We start from the raw sequence: 26636 nt of genomic DNA on the forward strand, positions 1-26636 counted from the left end.
GAGCTAGTGTGCCAAGCTGCACAGTTCTCAGGAGGCTTGCCCAGTGTTTTAATCATATTTCTGTTTCTTTTTAGCATCATGTACAGTGTGCAATTCAGAATGAAAGAGGTGTCATTCCTGGTTTGGTTTTGTAGAAGTAGATCAGTTGTTTTCGTGTTTCCCTTCTGACACGGGTTCTCAAATATTTAAAAGAAATATTTTTCATGGGTTTATCCCTGCAGCAGTAACAGTCTTCCTTTCATCTAAGGCTGGGCAACATCTCTGTGGCAACTTCATCACTTCTGATGGCAAATTGATATTTTCAAAGTATCTAAAGTGTGTTAAACTCATGTAATGTAGTTTAGAATTTGGACACAGGGCAATGGAGCCCTCTCCACATCTGAGACAAATGCAGTGGGGACCCTTGGACAGTGCTGAAGTGTGCTGAGCCATGGAGATGTTGGTGTGCTCACAGAATCCTGTGACTCCTGAGGTTTTACCATTCCTGTTCTGTCCGTTTGCCTGAGCTGCTCCAGACAAGCAGCTTCCAGCTGTCTGGAAAGGACAGAGGTGGTCTTAGAGGCAAAGGACAATAATGCCAAAGTGGGCACGGGGCTGTTTGACTCCCCTTTATATGCTGGTCGTGTGTACTTGGGTGAGGCTGTTTGGGCTGATGAAGTCCCACACACCTCAGTGCTCTGCCCTGAGCAGCCACCCTGGTGAAACCCTCTCCCCTTGGGTCCCATCCCAGGGAGGAGTCTTGGTGTTGCTCTGCCTGGTACCAGGTGTGCAGGCAGCAGGGACAGCCGGGGTGCAGGCACTGCTTGGCACGGGAGCTGGTCTTTGAAGAAGACTGGGAAGTGAGGAGGAAGAGGGAGTGGTCTTGCTGTGTGAAGAAGCTGAAACTCAGCAGGTGCCATGGGTCACTCTGCTGCCTCGAGGGTAGGCCTGGCTGGACAGAAAGATTGGTGCCACCTGTGCCCCAGGCCTGGGCCAGGGTCCCTGGGCCAGCCACGTGCTGCTGGGGCACAGGGGATGTGGGACAAGGGGGCTCAGCTGTGTGGTGTGACAGGCTTTGCCTTTTCCACAGCTTGCAGGTGATGCTTCTGGCTGTCCCTGCCTGGTGACACTGTGCTGCCCCACAGGGACACCCTCCATTCCCCCTTCCTAGGAGCAGGGATGGGCTTGCTGGCAGGTTGCTGGGGGCTAGAAAAAGTCCTACATGATGACAGGTCTCCAAGTGTCTCATCTGCAATGGAAACTTTACAGAATCTTGTATCCAAGACAAATCTTTTTGTACCAGTTTGTTCAATTAGAAATCTGTACGAGGTTACTCATTACATCTGTAGGTGAGGGGAGGTAAATTATTCATTTTCTCTGCAGTATTTTGTTACCTGTTCATACAACCCACACCTGGTGCTGTAGGGTGGGATCCTGCTCTCTAAGTGAAACAACAAGTATTGATTTTATTACCTCGTGTATATTTAAACTTTGAACCTTGTTGCTCCAGGCCCAGCAGTGGCCAATAACTTAGTAAAAGGTTTAGTTACCTAAAAGCAGCTCATGTAGTTATCAGAGCAGCCTAAAGTGGTGGTGGGGGTTCCTCAGGATGCCCTGGCACGCAGAGTGAGCATGGCTGGCTCAAGGAAAGCACTTCTCTGTTACTCTGCAAAGCTAAGCCCTGTGTGTGGGCAGATTTTATGCTCATAACAGAGCATTCATCATTTTCTCTTTCAAAAACAGATCTAATTTTACACAGCAGCATCTACTTCCACTTTTACCCAGTCTTATCACTAGCTATGGGCAAATTTGTAAATCTGGTTAAAATTTGAAGATGAGGATAATCCTAAAACTAGCATGCCATTTGCTTTGCTTTTATCACAGCAGAAGGAATCCCTGAGTTAATTGTGCTGTGTCCAGAAATATTTCCTTTCTTGTGCTGAGTTCTGATAGGACCAAGGTGTGTAAGTTTTTCAAATAAGTAAAAATCTCAGGTTATTTCAATTTTTCCTGTTGACATGACAGGCTGAATTTCTGGGAGCCTGCCCACAGCAGGTATCATAAACAAGCCATGCTAATGACTATAATAGAATGCTTTAGAAAATCCAAGTCTAATTAATACCAAGGGTGTGGAAAGGCCTACATGAACATTGACTGGCCTGCTGGTACCTGAGAGCCAGTATAGATCACAGAAGATTTTTGTATATAAAGATTCTTCTAATTCTGGAAGGTTTTACCCAGATTTTATCTCTGAAAGGATTAAATGTTAGTAATATTAAACACAATTCATGTTTAATTTAAAAAAGAGAGAAATACTGTGGTTTAATAAGAACTCTCTAGCAGCCCAAGGCTTTAGCATCATTGTTTTGTGAGCAGTCCTGTGGACACCTAGGTACCTGTTGAGTTCAGCACTAGTGGGATGGCAGCTTTACCAGCCATGTCACAGCAAGGAAATGAGTTCTGCAAGCAAAGGAGAACTTTTTCCTTAATGCTGAATAGCTCCATAATAAAGGAACTTGGTAAAGATGTCTTGACAAAAATTATCAAAGGACTTTTTAACTGCATGTGGGGAAATGCTGGTGAAGAGAAAAAATGTTATACAAACACTATAAGGTTTTCCAAAACTCAAAGGTCACCATCTTTAATATTACCTTAATGGATTTTTTTTCTTTTTGACCAATATAAATTTTGTAGTAGCAGTGTAATATATCTACACTGAAAACTGAGGGTGTGCTCCTTGCCCAGACAGTCCTCTCCTGGATGGGGGCAGCTCTCTCTTGTATGGCAGCCTGTAGGTCTACAGTTCTCTAAATATTTTATTAAAACAGTTTGTAGCCTTAAAAAGTGTCCTAGAAAGATGGTCTGTCACAGTGCTGGAGGTTTGTTTGTGCTACAGGTGAGCTGATGCTTTGGGATCACATGGGTTTTTCATAGTGACCACTTCATGCATCTTATCAGTGACTGATAACACTGTAATGTGGGTGTATATTTGCAAATCTTACACTGGCTGACTGATACCAATAGTAATTCCTGAAAAAAAAAAAAAAATGAGGCTGGTCACAGTGTCACAGTCCATTTTACAACTTTATGCATGGCTATTTTTGGATGTTAGCTGGCCGTTGCATCCAAATACCTCTGGTATACAATATAATGCCAATGACAACGTGTCTGGCAAATCTCACCCAGTGTCTTGTGTAGATTTTTCCTGGGGTGGTGGTCCCCCACCCTATGTGATGGCTGAGCATCTTCCCCCTCCCAGAAGGGCACTCTCTGAGGGAAGGGGTGTTCTGGGGACCGTGGTGTCTGGCAGAGTGCTGTGGTCAGTCTGCAACATCTTGAGAGAAATGGATTAAGTTGTGCCAGGGGAAGTTTAGATTGGATATAGGGGAAAGTTTCTGCATCAAATGGGTTGTCATCCTTGGCACAGACTGTCTGGGCAGTGGTGGAGTCAGCATCCCTGGTTGGATTTAAGAGAGGTGTGGACTGGGGACAAGAGTTAGTGGTGCACCTGGCAGTGCTGTGGGGATGGTTCTGGATCTGATGGTTTTAAGGTTTTTCCAACCCAAACGATTCCACAATTCTGCGATCTCTCTCTTCCTTCTGGTGCTTGGTGCTCTCAGCACTGGGACCACAGCCCTGGGCACCCAGGCTGCCAGGGATGAATATTTTCTCCCAGGCTTGGGGAGTGCAAATCCCTCCTTGTTGCATTCTCTTGGGTTTTTGGAAGAGGCTGACAACAAGTGCAGAACTCCCAGCAGCCCATGGAGGAGCTCCTTCTTTTCCTCTCAGGCACATCCCCAAAAACTGACAGATGCTGCTTCTCCAGGTGAGGCCAGGGCTCAGTCCTGTGCTTGCAGGCAGAACAGGAGTGAGGACATTGAGTTTCCCTGGCTGACCAAGCTAGCTAACCAAGATAGGCTTCTGCTGGGATAGTCAGCAATTTTTAGTGCTTCATCCATTAGTTTTAGCAAGAAGTCAAGACAAACAAAAACATTAAGCAATAGTAAATTTTGACAGGAAGAAATAAACCAGGATTGCAGAAACAAAGATATTTTAAAATTTCCTGTTTGCAATTGTCAACTGAGTAATCTGGAACTATGTGAGAGCTGCCTTATTGTTTTTATGGAATTGCTCATGGATTTCATTGTGTTTTCCTCTTTTAGCAAAATACATGGTACATTTACTCTCAGAGCATTTCACCTCCTCTGGCAGACTGGAAGGATGTAACAAGTGAAAAAAGTTAAGTTAAATTCTTCTGCTAGATAGCAGTAGCTGTAATTTTTTGTTAAACCTCCATTTTTTGCTGTTAACATCTCAATGTAAGGGAATGGAAATGTGAAAATTGGCTGGAATGTTGTTCCTGTGCCATATGTGCTGTGTCTATTGTGTCAGCAGCACATGGAACAGCTGAGGATCCTTGTGCAGGAGCACAGTCCCCACAGCAAGGTTGTGAATGAGATTTAATGCCTTTGTTGACATCTCAGCAAAGCCTCTGGGTCAGGGCAGGTGGGGGAAGCAAAGGGCTTGCAGTGCTGCTGCTGCTGGGCCTGTGTGTTCACAGTGTCTCCTGGATCACCATACTGTCCACCTGGGGTTTCCTCTCCATTCGTGATCTCCAAGTACCCTGAAATACAATTGCAGCAGTTAATAAAGCATGTGGAGGGTATCTAGTGTACTCTTAATTTTTTAAGCCAAAAAGAGCAGTTTACTGACCAGGAGCAGGACTACTGGAACCCCTAGCTCCTTACAGGCCATGGGAACAGCACGGGAACAGCATCTGAGCTCCTTCACATCCCAGAAGTGTTTCCCAGGGAAACACTCACCAAGGAGTCCTCCTGGAAGAAAAAGATATTTAGCAAAGAATGGTAAACATGTGGGGTACTAAGTCTTCTGTTCTGTGGTCACTTCAGAAATCCCAGTCACAGAGGTGCCACCAGAAGCCACAAGCCCCCCAGAGAGCCCAGGGGCTGCCCCTTGCCAGCCTCTGCTCTCTCATCCCTGCTCTGTGTATGGAGCACTGACGTGCTGCTCTGCAGCTGGTTGCTGATAAGGGATTCATAATTCCAAAGACTTGGCTAATTCCTGGTTTTGCCTCTCAATGAAACTTCACCCTGAAAGATGTAAAGGTGGGTAGAGCATGTGAAAAAGGCTTGGAAAAAGTGAGAATGCCATTTCCTTTCAGATGAACATGGGGCTTCTTCTAGAAGAGGTGGATTTGCTCTTGTTGAGATGGCTGAGAAGGTCTTAAAACACTCAGATGTGTTCTGAGAAGATCCTGAATTCACAGCTTTTACTGCTGAAGTGGTTCTTGGCAGTATTTGGAACTCTTATCCAACTCTTTTGCATCAGGACAAACACATTGGTCAAATGAAAGTACAGCTGTTCTTGAGGGAAAGTCAACAAATCCACAAATGAGTTGTTCCAATGGTTTATTAGTTCATTATTGGAAAAAAATCATGTGTATTTCTATTCCAAGTTTGTTTATTTTCAGTTTCCAAGTGCTCTATTATTGCATTAGTGAAGAGCCTCTTTCTCACTGAGGTGTTTCTATCAATGCTTTGATGTACTTCTGCTCAAGTCATCTTTAATTGTGAGATGAGAAAATTGTTCATCTGGGTTTGGCTGAAATAGTAGAACATTTCTTTTACAGTCCAAGAAATACTCTTAATGATATAGGACCTTTTAACTTTTGACCATATTTCAGTGGATATTTTTTCCATCTCTTCTACTCCACATTCAAGTTTCCCTTTTTCTTTGTTTATATTTGCAGTAACTTATCAGACAAATGTTGGTTATCTGCATTAAACTTGTAAAGGAGCCAGATATGGCTGCACTAGTTACTTTTTAAGCAGTCTGGTTTTGAAATTGGGTTTCTACCTTTGGAATTGGCTCATGAATAACACCAGAAGGCCTCAGCCTTGTTCTGAGTTGAAGTATGAAAAAACCTCTCCAGTCTGGTGAACTAGCACTGATAAGTCAAAGTAATGAAGGACCAAGGAAAGCAGAAAGAAACATGTAACAGTACCTCAAAAAGAAATTTTAGACTGTCCCATGGGAGTGTGACAAAGTTCAGCCTGGTGGAATCACAAGTCACTGCAGTGGGTGCACACCAGCTCCTGCTGAGGAATCCTGCACTGTCCTTCCAGCACTCACAGGAGCAGGCTCCACATCAGCCAGGGCAGCAGCACATCATGCCCTGAAACCTCACTGCCAGCTTCACCAGCACACCCTCTGCCTGCCTGCACCGCTGCACCCCCTGCTCACCCCTCTGCCTGCACCCCCTGCTCACCCCTCTGCCCTGCCTACACCCCCTGCTCACCCCTCTGCCCTGCCTGCATCCCCTGCTCACCCCTCTGCCCTGCCTGCACCCCCTGCTCACCCCTCTGCCCTGCCTACACCCCCTGCTCACCCCTCTGCCCTGCCTACACCCCCTGCTCACCCCTCTGCCCTGCCTGCACCCCCTGCTCACCCCTCTGCCCTGCCTACACCCCCTGCTCACCCCTCTGCCCTGCCTGCATCCCCTGCTCACCCCTCTGCCCTGCCTGCACCCCCTGCTCACCCCTCTGCCCTGCCTACACCCCCTGCTCACCCCTCTGCCCTGCCTGCACCCCCTGCTCACCCCTCTGCCCTGCCTACACCCCCTGCTCACCCCTCTGCCCTGCCTGCACCCCCTGCTCACCCCTCTGCCCTGCCTGCACCCCCTGCTCGTCCCTCTGCCCTGCCTGCACCCCCTGCTCACCCCTCTGCCCTGCCTGCACCCCCTGCTCGTCCCTCTGCCCTGCCTGCACCCCCTGCTCGTCCCTCTGCCCTGCCTGCACCCCCTGCTCACCCCTCTGCCCTGCCTGCACCCCCTGCTCGTCCCTCTGCCCTGCCTGCACCCCCTGCTCACCCCTCTGCCTGCACCTCTGCACCCCCTGCTCACCCCTCTGCCTGCACCGCTACACCCCGTGCCCCAGCTCCAGGAGCCTCGGATGGAATGGGTGTGTGTCGATGGATGCAGCAATGTCCTTAGAAATCGAGGATTGCTGGAAGGTGTGGGAGTAAAACTGCAGGGCACTATGAGCAATACCGGGGGTGAAACGCAGCTGAGGGTGGAAAACTGTTACTATTCCTGATACTGCTTGTAAATCACAGTCTGGAGGAGACAGCGCGAGGCTCGGTTTGTCAGGACACTTCGCTGGGAATGGATGGAGAGGGCTCTCAAGCTCTTGGATACATTATTTAACTTCATTCTTTGGACACAGAGTTGCACAGGACTGTTACAAACTGAGCAAATGCTTCGCAGACATCCCCGCCCCGCTCCGGGGCTTGGCAGGACCGTTCTCCCGCAGCGCTGCCGGTGCCCGCAGCATTTCCCGGTTTTATCAAGTTTGGCCCTCATTTCGACAGCACACCAGACTCACCAGAGAACAGGATAGTTTTGCCCAAAGAGCTCCTGTGAAAGGCAGAGTGCTGAGGCTGGCTGCGCAGTGGTGATTCCCGCTCACCCGAATGTCTCGGGTACCGCCGAGCTGTGGGTGCGATCAGCGTGTGCTGCTCCTGCACGTTCGCGGCTCCCCAGGAGCAGTCACACGGAATGTGGGGATATTCCTTGGCTTTACAGGCTGGACGCAGCCCACTGCCCCTGTGGGATGCTTTGGGTGGTACTGGAAAGTGGGAGTTCGTGTTACAGATTCACCTGTGACGTTTTCAGCCTGCGTGGAGAGGGGAGCCGGTAAGAAGTGGATGCTGTGAGTGACAGCAGCAGGGGGGAGATGGTGTGAAGAGCAGTCCTGCACCAAGGGTGGTACTGGGCAGGGTGTTCTGCTCCCAGTTGCCATCTGGGGCTGCCCTGAACTGGTGTTGGCTGCTACCTAAATCCCATATACAATTTATGTCCATTTTTACCATACTGCTAATTTTTTCCATTTAAAAAATGCTGAACTGAAATAGTTGCTGGAATTCAGTTACAATCCTATTTGAAAAATACCCAAAGGACTGGAATGATCCGGAGCTGGGGTTGTTCCCTGATGCTTCCAAAGCAAGGGGCTGTAGGAAATGATCTATTCAACATGTCACTTGCAATCACAACTCCTGTTGCTTGTAGTGTTCAATGACAAGCCTTAATGTTTTTAAGTTCTCAAGCCTAAGCTTTTTCCATGGAGGCTTTCTGCAGGGAGGGTGGGCAGGTTTTGTTGTTCACTTGTAAGGTTTTTTTTTTGTTGCTTGGGACTTTTTGTGTAGAACAAGAAGTGTTGTTTTATGCTTTGGTGCAAGGAAGTTTTTCAGATACAAACCACTCACAAATGTTCTTCAGAATAATTGTTTCTGCTTTTTTTGTGGTGTGAGAGTTGGCAAATGGTTTGAGGAAGGAAAACGTGTGTCAGGGAGGTGTTTCTGAAGAGCACTTACCCAGAATCTTGCAGTGAGTGGGAGCAGAGCTCGTCTGGCTGCCTGCAGTCACAGCCTGAACCTGCTGGCTGCTGCTGCCTTTTCATTGTTCCTTCTGAATTTCGTGTTTCTTTGCATTCTTGGAGATCTGAAATACCTCTCAGAGCAGAACTGGTTGCTTTAACTGCAAACCATGCTGTTGGGGAGGCTCAGTGGCACTGGCCTGCTGGCATTCCAGGTCCTGCTCATGCCACAGGGCTTCAGGGGGACAGAAATGTCACAGAAAATGTCACAATCATTTTTTAAGGAAGGATGTCTTGTGGAGGACTTTTAAGGAGTGTCTTGTGGAGCACATCCTGCATGGGATGGAAGGGTTCAGTCAGGTAAAGTTTTCCTTTTGAGAAGAGCAAGGCTGAAGTCTGATTTTGTGTTGAAAAGTCACAAGCAATGAAACAATATTAACACTTCCTGTTGTGTTTGTAAAAAGGCAAGAAAAGTATCTGGAGAAAAAGAGGAAATTTATGACTTCCCATAGAATCCCAGAATAATTTGGGTTTAACCCTCACCTTGCTCCAGCCTCCTGCCAGAGTGCATTGATGTGCAGATGCCTGAATCAGCTGAAGGAAAGTGCACTTTACTTCAGTTACCAGGTGGAGCAACTCCTCACATGGACATGAAGGACACCATTTCATAGCAGCCCAGTGCCCAGTCTGGATGCCTGATCCGAGGACACTGATGTGGTTTATGGCTGTTGCTATCATGGTTTTCTTTCTAAACACACAGGTTCTCTTTGTTCCCTCCTATGAAGGATGTTATCCATCATTCCCACACACACATGCCCTGTGCTGTGTCAAAGGACAGCATGGACCTTCTCCACCATGGCTCTCTTCAGCAGTGGGGCAGTGCTGAGCACGCCCTGGGCAGGAACCTGTGCTGTCACCTGGATTAGTGACTGTGGAGCTGAGCCAGCTGGAGAATGGCCTGGGAAGAGCACGCAGAGCATAGCATGGATGTACATGGACGCTGATAAAGCCAGTGTGCATCTTGAAATAGGAATAAAATGTGATAAAGCTGCAATTAGGTCATTTGAAATTTGATGTTAATCTTTTGAAAATGTATTTGAAATGCTGAAAAGATACAAGAGGAGGTTATACATTTTAACAACAGAAACAATCAGGAGTGATTTGGAGGTTCTGTTAATAGTTTATCGTTCTTTAATTGTGTGGTTGTTTGGTTTAATACTGTAAGTTCTTTGTAAATATGCCATTGAAAATTATTGCTGTTCCTTCTCCCTCCTTGTACTGTCGGCTCATTTTGGAGCTTCCCCTGTGAGCATTGCAGCTGGTTCAGAGTGTTTGCCATGAAAAACAGAGCATGGAAAGGTAATGTCGGGATACTATCAGGATTGTCATGTGTTTATGTATTTATATATATATAAAGAATACATGAAAATGGTCCTGGGACTGAAAAGGACAACCAGCCATTGACCAGTATTTTTAGCGAGATCTGAGCATGCTTATGCAAATTACAGTCATGTTACCTCAGATTTAAAATAAGTTATATAAATGGTTATATAAATGGGTGTCACAATTAAAGCAAATCAAAAGCACACAATACTCAGATTTGTATTAATGTGTATAAATACATACATGGATGTATAAATAGATACACAGGCACAAGTAGTTGTTGCTATACGAAGATAATAATATCTGGGGCTTTGCTACTGTTTAGTTTATTTGCATTTTTCTGTCACTTACATACACTGCCCATTTCCAGCCTACTCCTGCCCTACGTGTGGCTGGGGATGTGACATGTAGGAAGAACAGATCCTTGATGTGCTCAAGAGGGGTGATGAAGGAACATGAAGTGCAAAGGAATGGTGTTGCTCCGAGTATTGTGGATTTTGGAGGACAAGTCACAAAATCAAAAATTCCAAAGTGATCCATTGGTTGCAGGTGTGAGTTTGTAGCAGGCCAGTGTTACAGGAGTTTGTTGAGTTGTGGGTCCTGCACAGCTGATATTACAACAGTGGTATTTATTTGCAGTGATATTCCTGTTGGAGGGAGAAATGGAATGATGGGGTCAGGGCAAGGTTGCTGTCAGTTTGGAGAAGTTTTACACAATGACTGATTTCCTGGTGTGTAGGTGCTTATTTTTAAAAGGTAATTCCTAGAATTGCAGAGGGTGAGACATAAAGGGTATGTTTTACCAAGCAGTGCTTGGTAAACATAGGTTTGTGTTACAGCACAGCTGATCCTGGCTCCTGCTCCTCAGGGCTTGGGTTTAGCCCAGCTTTTGGGGTTCCTTCTGCTGTGGGGCTCTCCCAGGAATGTGGCCTACCTGCTTGGCCACTTGTGGGGTGCCATTCCTGATAGAGATGCTTTTAATCTTAAAATCCTTGGGCCACCAAAGAAAAGCTGAGGTTAAATCCAGTCTCTTTCACAGTGCTGCTTGCTGCCTTGCTGGGCTGGTGGCTCTCTTGCTCTGTAGGGTCTGGACATGTCCTGATTAGAGAGTTGGCAGCGTCCATCCTCCTCATCCCTCGTGGATGTGTGATGTTATATGCAACCTTGAAACTGAGACCTTGTTCTGTAGGGTCTCAAGGAACTGAGCAGTGAGCCCTGGTTGATCTTGGGGGTTCTGACTTCCAGGTTTGAATAACAGATTTGTTGCTGGCATGGACAGGTTCTAGTTAGGACACATAACAGTATGATGCTGGCAAAGACTTGGGCTGTGCAGTAGGTGCAGGTTGCTGGGATCTAGAAACTTCATTTATTTCTGTTTGGTTGATTTCTTTTTCCCGAGGTGGGTGTTATTTCTTTTATACAGTGTCACCAGTTGGTTTTTTCTGAGGAGCAAAAGGCACATGCTAATAGTAGATATTTTTGCAGAGTAGTTTGACCTGTGCTTGGGCAGAAGGTGCCCTGTGAGAGAAAACACACAAAGGCTGGATTGCAGCATTTCTCTGTGGAGGAGGATTTGTGCTGGGTTTGTACAAGGCTGGTCTGACTGGGCTGTTCCCAGGGCCTGCCTCCTGAGGCTCTTCATGGAGCAGTGGTCAACAGCTGAGGTGGCATGTTGCATGAGGAAGAAGTGCTGAGACATTAATATCACAGAATTTTGTTGCTCATACAATAATTCAAGGATTATTTTCCCTGAGACAATTCTCCTTCCTACCCCCTTCTGCACCAGACAGAATATAGGCTATGGTTTCTAAAATGCTCATGAAAATCAGTTTATTTCCCAGATCTTTTGTTTACTGTTGTGCTTGCCTCAGTGCATGTGAGAGAATGCACTCTATCACTCCATCCCTCAGTTACATGCAGCAGATAAACAAGGATTTAATTGATCAATCCAACACTAATTCTGTAGAGAAGTTTTGCAGTATGTTTGGAGATAGAAGAGGAGGCTTTTAGGCATCTGGAGAGTTGTCTATTCTGACTGGGTTGAGCTGGGAGCCAGAGGGAGAAAGGGTAAAGGGCAGTTTTATGCATGAGTCCATTTTCTTGTGTATGGCCATTAACCTGACACAGTGTTTATGCCCAGGCAGAGCCTCAGGGCAGGACTCCTCCTGCAAGTGCCCTTTGCTCTGTAAAGCTCTCAGTGACCTCAGCAGGAAAACCTCAGTGTACACCCCACTTGTGTTTAGATCTCAGCCATGGGGAAGCTCTTTGTGAGAGGTTATTCTGCTGGCAGAGGCTCTGGCTATGAGTGTCCTGTGAGGATGGCAGGTCTGAGGACATGCAGCCTGTAAGGTGAGTGTCAGGCTCATGGACAAACTGGCAACAACCCCCAGTGCTGCTGACTCCTTCAGGGCATGGGGCTGCTGCTCTCTTAGGATGGAACAGAAAGGGTTTAGGGCACTTTGTGCCATGAATTACTCATCAGATTCTTCTCCAGTGTGAGTGATTCTGTGATTCTGTCACTCTGCTGGGCCAAGAGTCCTGTGTGGGTAGTGGGTGGAGGGGCTGCTGTGTCACAGGGTCACAGGGCTGAGTGCCTCAGGCTGGGGGCATGAGCTGTGGGGAAGGCCCCCTGCACTGCCCTGGCTGTGGCTACACAGGAGGAGCCAGGACATGCTGCCTGCTCTCTGGCTTTGTTTCTGACTTGTGCAGAGTGCAGAATGTCTGCTCAGGTGTGTCTGTTGGAAGCTGTATGGAAGCAGAGCAGAGCTGTGTGGATGCTGGCACGCCGAGTGGGACGGGTGTCACAGCTCGGAGGTTCTTGGCTGACACCTGCGTGTCAGTTGCAGATGAAATAGAAACCATACACAGAGAACAGAAGGTGACTGCTGAAAGGAGTGGGAGAGAGGAAGAAAGCAGCAGAGACAAGACATGTGCAGACCAGCTCACTTTTCACACCTGCAGCCTGTTGGCTCAGCCCTTGGGGCGGGAGCTCCATCGCCCTGGCAGAGCCCTTGGGGCAGGGCTGGCATGTGCTGAGGGCTGCACAGTGCTGGTGTCTGCTTTGTCATCTTCCCCTGCTCCCAGGCCAGGATGAGCCCTTCTTGCTCCCTGCAGTTGCAATATGGCCACCCAGCCTGAAAAAAGTTTTGGGTGTGGCCAGATTCCTTTGTGGACCAGTGCCACTTCTTTCAGTGGAGTTACACAAGGAATAAACAAAACCTAAGAGAATGATTTTGAGGAGAGGTTATTTTTGTTCTGTTTAATAAACTTCTTGACCTTTTGGGTTTAATTTGGGCTTGGCAATTTTTTCTTTCAGTTTTGTTTTATTCCTTCCTTTTACCACTCTCTTCTCTTGTTCCCTCCCTCTTGGCTTATTTTCCATCTGCTTTTGGGAAACCCAGTGATGAGGAGGAGAACAAACATCAGGGCAGCTGTAATCACCCAGGGTTGACCAGCTTCTCTGCTGAACAGGCTGAGCCCAGTTTTCAGCAGCAGCACCGTGGCATAGTAGTGAGTCTGCAGATGTCCTGTGCCTAGCTCAGGTCCTTCACGTGGCAGAGGATGGGGCTGGCACTGCCAGGGGATGGAGCAAGAGATATGTTGCTGTGCAAAAAATGGCATGAGACATTCTCCCAGTCAGTGGTGAAGGTGTTCACCTCTTCAAGGTGTTGCCTCTGAGGTCATCAAGATGACAGGCATTGTAGTCAGCTGGAATTGTGTGATTGATTGTTGGGGTCAGTCTCTAAGTCTTTAATTATTTTAAATTATATGACAGCAAGGTTGAATCAAATATTGAGTTGACATAAAATAATTAGGGGGGAAAGAGTCTCATCTAGCACTTTTCAGCCATGTGTGTTTCATGAGAGAGTCATGAAACGTGCCAGCAGTAGGGATCAGGAGAGCTAGGCTTCATTTCTGAAGCAGGGTGTATTTCCTTGCTCTGTACATTCCCTCAGTGAGAAGAGGTTGTTGGAAAATATAATTAGCTCTAAACTCAGCAGTAATTCTCCTTCAAATTGTATCTTAATAAAAAAGAGAACATCTTGGGCAGTTTCTGATTTAGGCACACTGCATTTTAAATCTGTCCTAATTATAGTGCTCATAGCTTAACATTCATTTAATGAAGATCCTCATTTATAAGGACAAGGTTGGCAAATAGGAATTAATGCCATTATAACCCGTGAGTCTCCCAAAGGAAACAAATCAAAAGCTCTGTGAAGGAAATGAAACCTTATTATTTATAGCAAGGCAAAGCACAGAGTCACCAGCCATACCTTTGTGTATCTGGCTCAAGGGCTGCAGCAGATGTGGTTTGGAAAGAACAGTGGAGGAGTCCGCAGTCCAAGGCACCTGTCTTGCAGGTGGACCTTGGTTTGGTTTTGGTCTCAGTTTCTGATTCCAGACCAGAGCTCCTCTCATCAGCCCCAGGAATAACCATAGTGGTTCATCAAGGCCCAAAAATAAGGCTGGAAGGAAGACATCCCAGTTGTCTCTGTGGATCTGGAATGTTGTGGTGGATGCAGGTCTCTGCTGCTGTCAGAGCTGCTTGATTTGAAGGTGCACTGTCAGAGCGTCTTCACAGGTGTTGATTTCAGCACACACAGGAGGTGGATGGTTCCACTGGCTCCTTAAAAACCTTGGTCACCTGAACAATGTTTCACTGGTGGAGTTCAAGGGATGGCAGTGAGAGTTATGTACCAGCCTAAGAGCCCTTAGGCCAGTGCAGACTTGCACAGGCTCCTGCAACCCTTACAAATATCTCCTTGCTTACTTGGAGGCTCCAAGTCTCTGGTGACTTGACAGAAGGGCTGGAGCTGGGCCAGGGGAGGGTCAGGCTGGATCTCAGGGAAGAGTTCTTCTGTCAGAGGGTGCTGGGCACTGCCCAGGATCCCCAGGGAATGGGCAGGGTCCCAAGCCTGCCAGAGCTCCAGGAGCTCCCAGGGGTGCACAGGGTGGGATTGTTGGGGTTTCTGTGCAGGGCCAGAAGCTGGACTGGGTGGTCTTTGTGGGTTCTTTGTGCTGAAGACATTCCATGATTTTATGGAGCCTCTGAAAGCTCTGTGTGGGCAGCATAGCCCAGCTCTTGCACAGAGCTGGGCATTTTCAGAGCACTGAGTGAATATTTGTCCATTTTAGAGCAGCAACCTTGGGACCATGGGGCAGGTGTTGGTGGTGCTGCCTGCAGGGGGAAAACTGAGTTGAAAAGCTGAGCTCATTTCCTGGGATGAAAAGCAGTCCAAGCAAACTGATGAGCAGTGAGAATTTTCCCTGTGCCTGCATTCAAGTGTTGCTGAAGCATGCTGGGCTCCTTGCAGGGACTGTGCAAATGCTGTTCAGTTTGCAAGAGGTGTCTTTTGTCTTTTCCCTTTTCCCTTTTCCCTTTTCCCTTTTCCCTTTCCCCTTTCCTTTTCTTGCATTTGTGTTTCTGTGAGTGAATGAGGTGATGTGAAATCCTGGCTGTCCAGTACAGCTTGAGTTCTCTCTTATTTAGTCCTTAGTTAAAGATGTCCATGCAGGGAAGCCTCACCCCTGTGCCCACACCAGCACGTGTTCCTTCTGCTGTGCTTGGTCTTGGGGCTCCTGCTGAAGTGACACCAACGTGTGTCCCTGTTCTCCTGAACTACTGAGCTGGCTGCTTTGCTTTAACTGTAGCTGACAGCAGGCTTCAGCTCTCCAAAATCTCTGTTTCATGAAAACATGACTGATTAGATGAGACAAGTCCTTCTGCTTAGGAAAAGGCTGGTTTCTTTGCTCTGAAGACACTAGAGAGCACACAGGGGAGAGCTCTGGTCAGAGTTCACTCTGTAAAGCCACCAGGAAAACAGCCCAGGAGACATGAACCCATGGAACAGCTCATTCCCTTGCTCTCAAAACAGCTTCCCTCTTTCCCTTTTTCTGTCTTCTGTTAACTTCTCCTGTGCTCACAGTGTTGGCTGTTGCATTTCTGGATGCTGGGATGGACACTTGACATTGGCCTGGCATCAAAACATGAAGCATGAGCCTGCCCAGTGCTGGGCAGTGCTGCTTTTCTGCAGCACCTATGGCTTTGTCCAGGTGTGGAGGCCCCTGGAACTGGACAAGTGTCTTCTGTACAAATGGCACCTTGCTGGGAGAGAAGAGTGTTGTTGTGCAACAGGTGATCCGTGACACACCAAGGAATAGCAGTTATTAAGGGATGGGGGTGAGCTAAGGGTAATCACTAATTGTGACCTGTAAAAATGCTGGGAATTCTTCTACACTTCATGGAGCTTTGATGGTTTGTCCTCGTGAGTTGGGGTGGAACAGGGAAGGGAAGGGAAGGGAAGGGAAGGGAAGGGAAGGGAAGGGAAGGGAAGGGAAGGGAAGGGAAGGGAAGGGAAGGGAAGGGAAGGGAAGGGAAGGGAAGGGAAGGGAAGGGAAGGGAAGGGAAGGGAAGGGAAGGGAAGGGAAGGGAAGGGAAGGGAAGGGAAGGGAAGGGAAGGGAAGGGAAGGGATGTTAACCTTTATTTTCTTCAGCTCTATTTCTGTGCTCCTAAATTTGATTTTATTCCCCATCTAAGAGTCTTTTCCTTGTTTATTTTATTTTTTCATTTTTTTCTATATTGTCTTCTGGTTGATAATGGAGGTGACATGGTTTTGATGGAACAGATACTATGTGGGTTAACTTTTCTCCTGAAGCTACTTAAAATGTCATCTCCCTGCAGATGACAACCCAAGGTTGCCAGAAACATTCATGCTATAAAACCATTTAATTTACACACCTTTTATTAGTGTTGCCTGCACAACAAAAAAAAATAATTGTTAACTTTATCAGAATATCAAAACTTGATAAATCTCTTCACTGCAAACACAGAAGCAATTTCATTTTAAAGTGACAAAGGGCAGAGTTTCTAATAAAAATGTAATTTGTAGCCTCTGACTGCACAAGCTTCTAATGTGCTAATTCGCCTTTAACTCTGTGTAACATGGGTGAGATATCAGCTTAAACAGCTGCAATATCAAAGCCTTTACTTGTCATTATTATTTTTTTCTCTACAACAGTTTTGGTAAAATTCATATACATTTTTAATAACATTTCCCTTTTATCTCATTATCAAATTAGCTTTACGCTGCCTCAACATGAGTTAAATCACTTAATGACCATTTGAAAATCAACCATTAGGTTGGTTAAAATTGTTACAACAAGATTCCTGGATGCAGGATAATTAATCTCTTAGGCCATCTTTGCTGTGCTTGGGCAGGAGGGTTTTTTGAGCTGTGAGAGGTGGTGGTGACTGCTGCTCCCACATCCCTGCCCTGCACAGCAGATGCATCCCCAGTCCCTGCTGGCATGGCTGCAGCCCCCCAGGCTCCAACAGCCATGGCACAGCTAGTGAGGGGCTTTGTGGGGTGCCTGGGAAGGAATTTCTCTCACAAAAGCATTGTCCAGCCCTGGCACAGCTGCCCAGGGCACTGGTGGAGTTCCCATACCTGGAGGTATTTCACAGCTCTGTGAATGTGGCACTTGGAGATATGGGTTAGTGGTGGCCTGGGCAGTACTGGAGATGGTTGGACTTAATGGTCTGTGAGGGCTTTTTCAATCTATTTCTGTGTGTCCTGGTTTGAAGGACAGGTGTCTGCCAATAAAGGCAGAAGCTTCTCTTTGAAATGGAGAATGCAAACCCCCTCCCTCCAAATTATAATTTTGAAATTAAGGCGCTCTCAGGCAAAGACATGGGAATTAGGAATAACAGTTCTTTACTAAGAAAATTTAAATAGAAATACAGTATTACAAAGAACAATCCCAAAACCCTGCCAGAGTCAGAATCCAAGCTGACACCCGTCAGTCAGTCAGGGTGGTGGCACAGTCCCATTCAATGGTGGCTGCATCCTCCTGCAGTGGCAGATGTGGTTCAGCTGGAGCAGTGCTCCTGTAGAAGGTGCAGTTTTCCTCTGAAGGTCCAGGGATGGTGTGGAAAGGTACAGTTTTCCTCTGGAATCCAGTGGCAAGAAGGTATCTTGGTGTTCAAAATCTCAATTTTTATCTGGGTAGGAAAGGCTTGGCTTCTCCCCCTGGCTGGACCATCTCCCAATGGGATGATGTAATTTCATCAGTCATACAGTGAGACTCAATGGCCCATTAGCAGATGATATCTTCCTGGTGGGAGGATGGGTTGTGGGAAAGATAAAGATGATTTCCCCACCTGGATTTAATGATGGCCCATTAGCGGATAGTATGTGTTATGGAGATTAGGAAATCACTGCCCTACCTGGCTGCAACCAACGGTGATAGAATACACATTTCTGATCACATACTGTATTGCAACCCAACACACTGTGGAATTTCTGTGGGTCTGTGATTCTGTCCTTCAACAAGCAAAAATTTTTTCCTTCTAACCCAACAGTGCTACTAAGAGCTCTTCTCAGTTCTTCCCTGACAATGGAAATGTACCCAGATCCCACACTGACACTGCTGTGGCACTGCTGTATGATCATGGTCCTGAGCACAGAACTTGGATCCTGAGCACAGCACCTGGATCCTGAGAACAGCACCTGGATCGCAGGCACATCACCTGTGATCAAGCACTGGTTGTGATCCCATGCCAGCTGCCTTTAGACCCATCTGATCACTTTCAAATGCTTGGTTTGAATCTTTTTGATGTTTGTTTCTCTTGGGCAAATGGAGCTGAGAGAAAAATCTGGAGGGACCAAAGTGGAGTGTTCTCGTGGGAAAAACCAATGAATACAAACCACAGAGTGCCATTTGTGCTGCAGTTTGGGGGCTGAGGGGGAGAACACCACTCAGTCACTGTAGATGACTTGGTTTTCTTCAGTTGGAGAAATGCTTTGATTCTATATTATAGGTAATTAATCACCCTGAGAAAAAAAAAAAAGCATCAGTAAATTGTGTAGGAGATGCTTCAGAACTGGGCCTTGGCTTCTGCCCCAGCTGGCAGTGCCTTTCTGCTTTTTATTCCCAGGTGGAAATGCTCAAACTAACCCCAGGGTCAGCCACAGCCTCCTGCTACCCTAATCTTGCTCCACAAACCCAACATAGGCAGCAGGAGAACCTTGTTCCTCTGCTGGCAGGAATGGTTGCTCGGGGCTGTCTGGCAGTCTGGCTTTAACTTTCAGTGGGAATTTGGTTTTCTGTGCCTATATCCATGTGGAAGCCACCAAAGGTCCTGTTGGTGGCAGTGGCTGGAGAGTCCAGCTGTGCTGGGTGAGCAGAGCAGCACAGCCTGGAGTGGGTTGGTGTTTTGGATCCTGATCTCCCGAGGCTGTTCAGCTAGAAGATTCCTTGGACAGTTCACACTCGCCGTTTCCCACACAGAGGGGGCAGCAGCTTCTCCCTGTGAGCAGCTATAAGTGGCCAAACCTTATTCCAAAGCTGTGCTGTAGCTGGAAAAGTTGACTGTGTCTTATAGGGGCCCACTGGAGTTTGAGGTCAGTTATTTTTACTTGCCTGCGTTGTTCTCTAAGATGTTTGACTCTCTCAGAACAATGGCTCCCACCAGGCTGCAGCCATCACCCTGTGCCACAGCTGCTCAAACATCCTCCCCTCCTGTGCCAAGGGTCTCATCTCCTTACTTTAGCTAAATATAGACTTTCCAAGCTCTTGTAGAGAGCCTAATCCATACCTTTACTGAGCTTAGCCAGCTGAATCCAGTGGCATAAGCAGCTGACACAGCTTTGTGGGTAGAGGAATCCTCTACATTCTCTTACACTGGCTCTAATCTACCAGGGTTTGTTTAAATTTTCTACTTAATAATCTGGTATTTTCTCTTAATTTTTCTGGTATTTTGTACCAATCTGATATTTTTCACTATACATGGACATGATTATGAGGACTGGATTGCTGTGCTGGTGATTTTTCCTGGTGGCAAACTTCAGTTTTCCAGGAGCACACAATAATTTTTTATTTTTTCAAGTAACTGTTTAATGAAAAAAAATCAGCCAAATCTGCAATTGCTTTGACACAATTCCAAAATAATGATTTCTGTTCCCAGTCTGGGTTCACAGAGATGAGAGTGTCTCTGGCTTTGGCTGCAGAGCTTCACTCACCCTGGGCTCTTTGTGTTGAAGGGAGCTGGCTCCCACATTGACAGCTGCAACAGGGGCACCATACACACCAAGGTTTCTGGCAGGATCTTATTTTGACACAACATTTACAATGGTAATAAAAAAAGTGTGTTTCTGTGTCCTAACTAGTTTGGCCTTTCCCAGCGTGGTTGCAGCCTTGGTTTTGTTGCTGCTGTTCTCCAGCAGCAGGTGTGTCTGTGGTTTGTGATGGTGATGTACAGCACCGTGTGCCTTGGGGGTTCAAAGCCTCTGGCAGTGGGGGCTCACAGCTATTTCAACAGCTGCTTCCCTGCCCCAGGTGTGCTTGTGTTGGTTCTTGGACACCTGCACACCCCACCAAGGGCACCCAGAGCCCTGAGCTCCTCAGGGAGCTGTTCAAGGACTCTCATGGCAGGGGTGGGCATAGCACAGTGTGTTATCCCTCCTTTATCAGCAGCCAGGTCATGGCCTTCCTGCTTCTGGACCAGCACCAGGTACTGCTGGTGTGTCCACCCTGTGTGAGCTTCTCCCATTGCTGAACCCATTTTTGAACACACTGGTGTCCTCCAGAACTTGAACAGAGTGAGAATGGTCTAAGGGGTTCTGTGAAGTGCTTGGTGGAACTGGCTCATGCTGCTGCCTAGCCTTTGGGGTGGAGCAGCCATCCTCTGCTCTGCTTCCTCCAGGCAGAAACAGGAGCAAGTAAACTCTGAACTCCTGCACTCAGCAGTGCTCAGCAGTACTGGGGAATGGCAGGAGGCAGAGTGTGGCCTTGTGTGTTGAGATGGCACTGTATGACCCCTGCCCATACCTTTTCTCTGGCAGAAAAGCAGTGTTGGTGTTCTCTGGAGCTGAGGAGCATGGGGAGCCATTCCCTGCTCTCTGCAGAGCACTGGGGAGGCATTTCAAGTGATGAAGTAGAGGAAGCCTGGGAGAGCTCTTGGCACAGCCAGCAGTGCTGAGCTTCACCTCCTCATCTTCCACATTGCAACAGAGATGCAATGGAATGCATCTCTATGGAAGCTGTGCATGTGGTATCCCTTGCTTGGATCCCTCTGGTACTTCACAGCTGCCCACATGTGTTTTGTGAAGGTGTGTTTTGTTAATCAGGTTTCCATGGGATGGTGCTGGGAGAACTCTGTGTAGGTGCAAAATAGTCTCCTTGGAAAAAGAAATTCTGTGGGGATTCTCTGCCACATTTTCGTGGAGTTCCACAGTGGGCTACTGGGTGGGCTTCTGGCTGGCAGCTTTTGGAGCATCTCTGCAGGAATGTAGGCTATACAAACCCAGTCTGTAGCTATGTACACGACCCCAGAGCTGGTCTGGGCAGGTCAGTGCAGCTGCATGGCAAATGTGTGCCCTGTCATTATTCCTGGTGTGCTTGGAGATGGGCTAAGGTCACATTTACCTTCTTGTGTTGCAGCTGTGTCGGTGTGGAAGAAGAAGAGGCACCAGATATTGACATCTATCATTGTCCCAATTGTGAGAAAACCCATGGAAAGTCGACCTGTAAGTACCCCTGTGCAGCCAAGTCCCTGACATGCAGCAGGGTGGGGGTGTTTGAACAGCAGGAGCTTTTCATTTTGGTCATTACAAAAGGCATGCCTCAGTATCATGTGCCATAAATATTGGAATTCAAACCAGAAGGTGAAGGGAGAGAGGAGAGGAAGGTGCGGGTTGATCACAGAGCTCTGGGTGCAGCCTTGGGCATATGTGAGAGCTCATGCAGGCACTTACCTGGAAAACTGCAGTCCCCAGCCCCACAAAAACCTGAGTGTCCTTCTCTGCATGAATCATGCCCACACTCAGTAATGTGGGCTAGAAAAACCCTGTGGAGGCAGTTAAGTGCTAATAGAGGGAGTTTTGGAACCTATATGGTGTTTTCTGTCTGCAGATGAGAAGAGTAAGAAACAGTTTGTTTTGCTTGGCTTGGATATAGAATTGCAGTGATTTCAGTGTCAGTCAAAATTGTAGGATACACTGAGAGTGCCAATTCTTGCAGTTCTTTCACAGGAAAAAGGTTCTCCTGAGCAAAAGTGACAGTTGATCTCAGTGGGAGTTTTGTCTGGGAAGGAATCGTAGGATGTGTTTGCTTTGGTCAGATTAATTCACAAATTCTTTCTATTATACAGTGGAGGAAAAAAAAAGAAAATAAACCAATCCCTGTGAAAGATGAAATGCTTTGCTTGAAAACCAGTTATTATAAATAAGCATCAGTGCTGGGGAGGATCCTGCTGCTCTGCAACCTCATGGCATCCTGCAGAGGAAGAGCACTACGCTCATCTGCTGGAGCTGAGGGAATCCTGGTGACCTTTTATTTAGTGTGAAATAGGGGATGACTGGAAAGTGACTCTTGTCATGTTAAAATTCAGAATTTTTAACCCAAGCAATTATTTCTGTATTGCCTTAATTGTTAAAGACTAAAAAAAAAAGTTCTAGTGGTAGTGGAATGGAGTCTGAAGTGTTTGTGGGCAAAAATAGAATTGTATTTACACTGCAGTTTTAAAAAAATGAAATGTGAACTAGAAACATGAATGATCTGCAACTGTTCCTGTCTCCCAGAGGGTCCAGCTGAGAAGCTGGCAAAATCCCTGTTGAGGGGCTGGTTCTGAAAGACTTAGCAAAATCAGTATGTGCCTACAAAAATGCTCTGGTTTGAAAGGATCAGCCTTTGTAGTGTTTTGTTTTTCTGGTTACACAAATAGCCACAAATAATTTTGAAGTGAATGATTTGGGATTGAAGAGAGGGTGACTGCAGACACTCCCAGACTGTTCCTAACCCAGGAGGGAAGCATCAGCACAGGATCTCCAGCCTCTGAGTGTGTCAGTGCATAACACTGAGATGAGTCTAATACTTTGATTTGTTCACTTAAAAAAAAAATTATAAATTATGAAAGGCACCTACTGTTCAGTGCAGGGGAAGAAACCCAGACAGAAGCAGCAAAAGCCTATAATCAGGAATTGAATATTAATTCTATAAAAACTGGGGTGCGTCATCCTAGAATTCAAGACATGGCAGTTTTGATAAAAAGATTGCAAGTTTAATATACCAGTTATGATGAGGAGAGTTGAATTGACAACAACATTCTCATGCTTTTAAAAGGCTTCTGTCTATCCAGTTATTTTTATCCAAATGAAAATCTATTGTTGTGTCCCAGAGCACGCAGCCCAGCAGAAAATGCTGCTGGAGCACAGTTCTACCCACTGCCATGGGCAGGGACACCTTCCACTGTCCCAGGGTGCTCCAAGTCCAGTGTCCAACTTGGCCTTGGACACTTCCAGAGATCATGGGGCAGCCACAGCTGCTCTGGGCACCTGTGCCAGGGCCTTACCACCCTCACAGGGAACAATTCCTTCCCAATATCCCACCCATCCCTGCCCTCTGGCAGTGGAAGCCATTCCCTGTGTCCTGTCCCTCCATGCCTTGTCCCCATCCCTCTCCAGCTCTCCTGGAGCCCCTTCAGGCCCTGACAGGGACTCTGAGCTCTCCCTGGAGCCTTCTCCTCTCCAGGTGAGCACCCCCAGCTCTCCCAGCCTGGCTCCAGAGCAGATGGGTCCAGCCCTGGAGCAGCTCCAGGGTCTCCTCTGGACTCTCCAGCAGCTCTGTGTCCTTGTGCTGTTGGTCCCAGGGCTGGAAGCAGCTCTGCAGGTGGAGTCTCAGAAGGTGTCCCTTGAACCTCTTCCCTCTGGGGATGCAGCATGATGGGAATACAGACCAATATCCATTCTATAGGACAGCAAGGACACCTCCTTTTCTCCCTTTGAATAGAGCATAGGCAGTTTGACATGCAGCCAATCATCAAAGAAGTGAAGTGCAACAATTTTATTTACACATGAATTATCACTCTCCTTACCTTGAGTTTTGGTGACAATGTCACAAGCTGCATAGTTATTTTCCCTACTAATGTGTAGAATTGTGGATCCTGTGGAAAGAGGAGGCTGTTCTGCTGCAGCCCATCCTTGCAGGGTACATCAGGCCAGGGGAGTTAAAGCTGGATGAGGTGAAGGAGGCTTGCCTGGGGAATTCCATCTGCTGGAATTTGCATGGAGGGTGTCCTGCTGCAGGGCTTGGGTGCTGCTGGGTGATCACTTCCTTTGCCTATTAACTGCTCCAGAATCTGTTCAGACCCATTATCCAGCACTATTAGCTCTGTAATAAAGGAGTGGGAGTTGTTCACTGGTAGGATTTAATTATTGTGAGATTAGCAAAGGGAAACACAGACACCAATTGTCTGTTATGCAACTTGTCTGGATTTAAAAATATAAGTGTATTTTTGGACCTTGTCTTCTACCATATATGTTTTCCAGATGTCAAATTTAAAAATCATTTTCCTCTCCTTACATTTTTCCACATTACCACTGTGGTGAGTGGCTGCTCTCAGAAGATTGCTTCCTGTCACATGGCATTTTAAACCATTCCTGTTTAATGAAATGTATAGGCACTTCTCTTTGGGAAAAATTGTCCATATTATCCAACATTTTCTGACATCATTTCTGTAAAATGTGAGGGCTTCATTTGGGCAGGCTTGGCTCATTTTCATAACACAGTCTGAAATGCTGGGTTTGATTGCTGCCTCATTTGCAGCAGTGAAAATCAGGAGAAATCCTTTGAAATCAGTGGAGTTACAGAGCTGCAAGTGAGCCAAAGGCTGTGGCTGACTTTAAGTGGCTACAACCTTTGGTGTTGCTCAGTAGAGAGCCTGCAGGGTGCTCCTGGGTATCCCTGCTCTAGGGAAGCACCCTGGTCATGGTTGCAACAAATGAACTTTGAAATCCCTTCCAACTCAAATAGTCATTTAGGCTGGGAAAAACTCCCAAGATGACTGAGTCCAACCTGTGACTGATCAAGACCAGAGCACTGAGCCATGTCCAGTGGTCCAATGAGCATTTCCAGGGCACTCCACCCCTTCCCTGGGCAGCCCCGTCCCATGCTTGACCTTTAATTCTTCCCAAGCATTCAAGTTGATGATCCCTTCTACACAAAAAAGGCTTGACATGATATACATGTTCCTGTGAATTACTCATTTTGAGATACAGTTTTTGTAAAAGTTTATTCCCCTTTTCCAGTGTTGGACTTCCCAATGGTTAAATTTGATCAGAAAAATCTGCAGAAAAAGAAATCTATGACAAATTACAAAAAAAAGTAGCTTTTCTGGCCAATGCTGGGATCTGCTGCACGTGGGAATGAGCCTTCAGTCCTTACTGTGGTGTTCATGGCAAAGATTAAATACAAAAAGTGTGGCTGAAAATGGCCAAGACTGGAGTGTTTGATGCAGTGTAATGGACTCCAGCTGCCATCCAGGAGACAGCCCCTCCTGGGGAACACTGGGATGAGGAATATGGGCTGCCTCTGCAGGAGAGCTGGGTAGGAGAGATGGATGGGAGAGGTGGATAGGAGAGCTGGATGGGAGAGGTGGATGGGAGAGCTGGATGGGAGAGCTGGATGGGTAAGTTCATGGGAGAGGTGGCTGGGAAGGTTTATGGGAGAGGTGGATGGGAATGGTTCATGGGAGAGGTGGATGCCTGCCAGCTCTTGGTGCTGAGGCAAAGAGCTCCCCTGAGGTTTTGGGAGAGTTGTGGTGGGTTTGTCCTTTCAGTACTGATCTGTCGCTTTCATTTCCCGATGCTCTGTACTATCTGGAGTGTAATAAAGGAATGTGCTTAGAGGATAAGCTCTTTAATTTTCCTGTGTTAAGTGACACCTCTTTCCCTGGGACTTGCACTCAGAGTGCAAGTGCAATCAGCACACTCGTGGTGTGGATTCGGGTGTGCTGGGAGGGGGAGGAGGTGGAGGCTGGGAAGGGAGGCAGAGGAGGAAGGTTTGGCATTCAAGCCAGGCTTGTTTCCTTTGTTACCAGGAGCATTGAATTAATACACTAAGCCTGAGAGTCATTAAGATAAAGAACTAGCAGCTTTAATGAATATCTCCAGCTAGGCTGGAGCCTGCATGGAACTAATAAACCCAACATGCTTTGTGCAAAACCTGGGATGGACTCACTGGGAGATGTCTTTCCTTGAGTTGTTTCAGGGCTGTGGTTGGGAAAGCAAAATTTCTCTTTCTAAATCTCATGCATTATATCTCTAAGCTCCAGATTCCTTTCTGAATGGAAAAGTCTGTGTGTGCAAAGAGTGAGGAGTGGGTACCATCCATGAGAAGTCTGCTGCCTTCCCTCACTGTTTTGATAAGAGGTCTGGACTTAGGGTGAAATACTGAATTTCATGATGTAAAAAAAGGGTGGAAAATGAAAGTATGTGACATGAAAATTTTATTAACAGAGGCTTTAAATGATACAAATGTGGAAAAACCCAGTTTCTTAACAAAGTGAGTTTCTCTGGACACACTGTGGAAACAAGAATAGCTGAGGGAGACAGTGCTGACTCAGGGGAAAAGCAGGACCAGTTTTTCTTGCTTTGTGTTATCTGGCTGTCAGAGGCAGGGCAAAACCACACTGAAACCTGACTGGCTCACGTGTTCTCACTCCTGCTAGCCCTTGATCCCTGATGGACTGTCCTGTGTGTCCATCCCTCACTGGGAGCAGAGACAAGCTGCAGGTCTGAGCCATAATAAATTCTCTTCCCTGCACTTTTAGGAACTAACTCCTTTCCTGCCTTTACCATTGCCTTTGCCTTTGCCTTTGCCTTTGCCTTTGCCTTTGCCTTTGCCTTTGCCTTTGCCTTTGCCTTTGCCTTTGCCTTTGCCTTTGCCTTTGCCTTTGCCTTGCCTTCCCTCCCCTTCCCTTCCCTGTCCATGCTGTGTGCACAGCGCACTAAAATCCATCAAACTTGGTGTCAAATCTGACACTACTGAACAGAGCTGTATTCTGAGGTAATTCCTGATGAGTGCACTACCACAGATCCATC

The 26636-nt window shown here is 46.9% G+C and overlaps 1 protein-coding gene across 2 annotated transcripts in view; it reads left to right on the forward strand.

Moving 5' to 3' along the window:
* Positions 1-26636, forward strand: part of PHF2 (PHD finger protein 2) — a 53168-nt gene that overhangs the window by 2606 nt on the left and 23926 nt on the right. For both annotated transcript variants that reach the window (XM_079316713.1, XM_079316714.1), the window contains exon 2: positions 21199-21284. In XM_079316713.1, coding sequence (XP_079172839.1) covers positions 21199-21284 — 86 coding nt within the window. The remainder of the gene's footprint in view (positions 1-21198; positions 21285-26636) is intronic.

This window comes from Erithacus rubecula (genome assembly GCF_903797595.1).
Source record: "Erithacus rubecula genome assembly, chromosome: 13".
Lineage (NCBI taxonomy): Eukaryota > Metazoa > Chordata > Aves > Passeriformes > Muscicapidae > Erithacus > Erithacus rubecula.